The sequence below is a fragment of the Salvia splendens genome, chromosome 6, assembly GCF_004379255.2.
Source record: "Salvia splendens isolate huo1 chromosome 6, SspV2, whole genome shotgun sequence".
Lineage (NCBI taxonomy): Eukaryota > Viridiplantae > Streptophyta > Magnoliopsida > Lamiales > Lamiaceae > Salvia > Salvia splendens.
The window spans coordinates 25,152,852-25,157,541 of NC_056037.1; the positions used below are offsets into that span (position 1 = coordinate 25,152,852).

Here is a 4,690-nt window from a genome sequence, read left to right on the forward strand (position 1 = left end):
TCATCTTTTGATTTCATAAAAAGTTAGAAGGTTGTCGCAAGGGAAGCAACAAAGAAGGAATCCAACAACTTAAAACCTACCTCGAAAATTTCGGTTATCTCGAAAACCACAACCCAACACATCCCACCAATGACCATTTCGACGAAACCCTAGAATCCGCCCTCAAAACCTACCAGCAAAACTATCACCTAAAACCCACCGGAACCCTTGACCCCGCGACAATATCCAAATTGACAGCCCCTATATGTGGGGTGGCCGACATCGTCAACGGAACCAACCACATGCGCGGAAACAGAAGCCACGTGCACGAGCATGGCTCGATAACCGTGTCTCACTACAGTTTCTTTAGCGGCCAGCCAAAATGGTTTCAACTCAAAAACACATCTAAATTATGGTTTTTGCGTAACGTTCCTGCAGTGGCCATCCCACCTATAGAGAGTGCCTTCCAAAAGTGGGCTTCGGTCTCTAGTTTCTCTTTCTCACGTGGCCGGAGATACTTCGATCTGATCATAGGCTTTCAGTGGCGAGACCATGGAGATGGATACCCGTTCGATGGCCCACATGGAGTCCTAGCGCATGCGTTCCCCCCAACGGATGGGAGGCTACATCTGGACGGAGACGAGCTGTGGTCAATCGGTGCAGTTCCCGACGCAATCGACTTGGAGTCCGTTGCTCTACATGAAATAGGGCATCTGCTTGGACTTGATCATAGCGACAATCAAGAGTCAATCATGTATCCTAGCATCTCCTCAGGTGTGGTGAAGAATAATCTGAATGATGATGATATTAAAGGGATTAGGGCTTTGTATAATTAATTACTGAATTTGCTTCAGGTGTGTGTGTTTGTATAATAAGTTTTTATCGCCATCTAGGTTGTAGCAATCGGACTATTATGCGTAGGCGTTTGCATTGCTCTACCATTTGTAAAATAGCAGAAGTGATGGCTATATTGTGTGTGTGTGGGTGTATCTCTCTCCAAGGATTATGTAACAAGTACAGTTTATATATCAAGGAGTCATCTTTGTTGGAATAATTGAGTGAACAATTACATAAAGTTCTCTATGATGATTAACCAAGAACGACGGAGAAGGAGCATAAATTGTAGAGCGGAAGCGTACTTTGATCCATAACAAATTGAGCAGCGGAATTGCTTTGCAGCGGCTATGGATCTTCCAAACGATCAGAGACGTCCTTCACAATAGTCTGCCGAAAGAATACAGAGATATTGAACGTTCTTCTGACGTCTGGGGACCATAACCTAATCTTATATTTATATAAATATAAGAACCTTTATTTTCTATTCGGTCCCTCATCAAATAGAAAATCCCATATGGTATCTACACTTATTTCCATAACAATTAAATACACTTTAGCACAAACTTTAATCTTTAATAGATCACTTTAATTGGGCAACTGAAAGATAGTCATACACATTAAATTAGTCATGTGGAAGCCCAAAAATTCTAACAATCTCCCACTTGGGCAACACATGACACCAAATAAATGTGTACAAACCGAATGAGCGCTCAAAAGTGCTATCACAAAGTGTATTTCCGAACAATCTTATTATCAATCATATCAGCATAGGACTAAAGAGGCAGTCACCATATTTTTTCATGATTAAACCCATCAGTAATCACATATGCAAACATAATCAACAACAGATCAATTATGGAGTGTAGCATGAAAATTTCATGCAAGGTGATCATACATGCTTATTTACAACTGGTCCTCCCAAATCCGTAGTGAGATCAAACCAAACCAAATAACACAAATAATGGACAAAACATAATACTTTATTTCTGCAGATAATAACATGACTTTTATAACTGCATGTTCAAAACACAATATAGAGCAATAACCAAAATTACTCCCACTGAACGGAAGTACCCTTAAACAACATAACACCTATTTGGGCTACATGCCCATGAAAGACCTTAAGTGTTAGTCCTTTAGTGAACGAATTTGATATCAAATGCATTCTCTTGTGCTCTATAGGTATTTGTCCATTCTGAACTTCAATTCACAACCAAGAAACTATGACATAGCAGAGTTTTTGTTGTTTGGAATACAAAACTGCAGGGTTATTGTCACAACATAACTTTAGTGGTCTTTCAATACCGTTAACAATATGCAGCTTAGTGACAAAATTTCACAGTCATATTAAAAAACTAGATGCCCAAAACAAGTTACGAATTATGTTGTCATGGCAAAAGTAGCTACAAGTGTTTGCTCAGCATTTCTCCACGAAATGGCTCCACGGCCAACAGACACACGTAACCTAAAATTGATGATTTACTGTATTGGCATCTAACAAAATCAGAATAAAAATGCCTAAAGATCTCTCCAAATGATCTGATTTTCTGTATGCGAGCATGTAATGCTTAGTTCTCTATAAATATCTCGTAACCCGTTTCGCTGCTTCATAATGATCCATATCGGGTTATTGAGATATCTGCCCAACATATGAACAATTAAAACCAAATTGGGTCTAATAAATACTTGAGCACACATTAGGCTCCCAATTACCGAAGCATACGGAACCTTCTGCATTTTCTAAATCTCAAGATTTATCTTAGGGCATTGAATGAGACTAGGTTTGTCTCCCTTAGTCATAGGGGTTTTTCTTTAATTGCAATTATGCATCTCAGATATTTTAGGCACTTTTTCAATATATCACTTTTGTGACAACCGAATAATATCTCGAGAGTTATCTCAATTTATTTCGATTCCAAATACAAAAGTGGTTCTCCCAAGAACTTTCACCTCGAATTTCTTCGAGAGTGATTCTTGGTGTTGTGCAATATTCCCCAAAAGATGCATTTGCTCCCACTGAACTTGTGATACACACAACCATTAGCATTCTTTCTGAATCCAAATGAAAGAACTACTTTATAAAATTTATGGTACCATTTACGAGAGTCTTAATTGAAGTTGTTGAGATTGACTTTAAATGACATCATCCACATGAGATTGAATGTTTACAACATTATCCTCTTGAGGTTCTTAATCTGCTTCTTCTTCAATGACTAGTATTGATACCTGAACATTGTCATAAGCAGTAGTAGGTGTCTATACAGACTCCTCCTCAAAAGTAATGGTCTTTAATATATTCTTCCGCCCAAACTCAACATCCTCAAAGAATACAATATATCTCGTCCCAAATTAGTTCCTCTTGTGGGATCATAAATTTAAAAAGTCCCTAAATTTTTCTAGATGATCAAATGAGAATATATGCTATGGTCTTTAATGTCTTCCCCAAGGCGAATGTGACAAAGAAGAATGATAAATCATACTCTTTCACATATCTTTAAGAGTTCTATTTCATCTTTCAGCTACACCACTCATTCCGTGCGATCCCGACATGGTGTACTAAGGGACGATCACTCTTCCGAATAGAGAACAAAAGGTCTTTGACATTGTTCACCTGAGCACTCATTTCTATAGTAGTATTCGCCACCACGAACCAGATTTGACTTTCTTAATGCCTTTGTCGAGTTGGAGCTCAACATCAGCTCTGAATATTTTGAACTTGTCTAGAACCTCAAACTTTGCATTGGTTAAATATAGGTACCCATAATGAGAACAGTCGTCCATACTTGATATAAAATATTGTTGACCATTCCATGAAACCAAAGAGAATGAACCACAAATGTCTGTATATATCAATTCTAAGACGTCTATACATCTGTCGGCACCTAATTTCTTATGTTTGGTCTGCTTTCCTTCGATACATTGAACCCACAAATCAACATCTGAAAAGATAAGTGTATTCAATATACCATCTGACACAAGGCTCACAATCCTTTATTTCGACATATGACCTAAGTACTTGTGCCATAAATTAAACAAATTTTTATTATTTAATTTGTTTAGTCCCTTTTGATTCAACATGTAAAGCTTCTGAATATGAAGTAACATAATTGAGCATACAAAGATCGTTATATGCACTTAAGTAAACAGTGCCCACAATATTAGAAGTATTTGAAGGATGAACTTTACTATTTCTGAATGAACAAGAGAAACCAAATTTGTCCAAAGCAGAAATAGAAACCAAATTCTGTCTAAAGACAGTACAATAAAGTATCCTTCAAAAACAGAATAATTCCAGTCTTTAATAACAATCTACAATGCCCAATAGTCTCTACTTCCACCGATTTGTCATATCCTATATAGATGTATCTTTCACCATCAATTGACTTTCGGCAGCTCAGATAACCTTACATTGATAACCTTAATGTGAGCAGCAGCACCATAATCTACCCACTAAATGTAATTAGTGATTAAATCTAAATTAACTTCAAAACAGACCAAAACAAGAATTGTAACTTCCTTTGCACGCCATGCGTGATATTTACAATTCTCCTTTCTGTATCCATTTTTAGCACAAAAGAAACAACTATCATTATCCTTATGTTGTTACCTTTGTGATGAACCCTTATCCATAGTAGCATTCTCAATAAACTTTTTCTTAATGCCTTTTAGATTATATCATTAGATAATGACCAAATGTGCAACACCAAATACACAAACAAGTCTTTAGAATCCAAGTTTAAGTGAAGCAACGTGAGACATTTGCATAATGTGCTCCCTTATGTTGCCCTTGCCTTTATACTTTATTGAGATCATACACGCTTGTCTCAGCCTTATCATTTTTCGCAAAACGTTCCTTAATTTTGACAAGGTATTC

General features: G+C 37.1%; 1 protein-coding gene across 1 annotated transcript; it reads left to right on the forward strand.

Annotated features, from left to right (window-relative positions):
- Window positions 1–281: 281 nt before the first annotated feature.
- On the forward strand, window positions 282–815 carry LOC121809010 (metalloendoproteinase 3-MMP-like). Its single transcript, XM_042209562.1, has one exon. It carries the CDS (start codon window positions 282–284, stop codon window positions 813–815), a length of 534 nt encoding a protein of 177 aa, XP_042065496.1.
- Window positions 816–4,690: the final 3,875 nt, after the last annotated feature.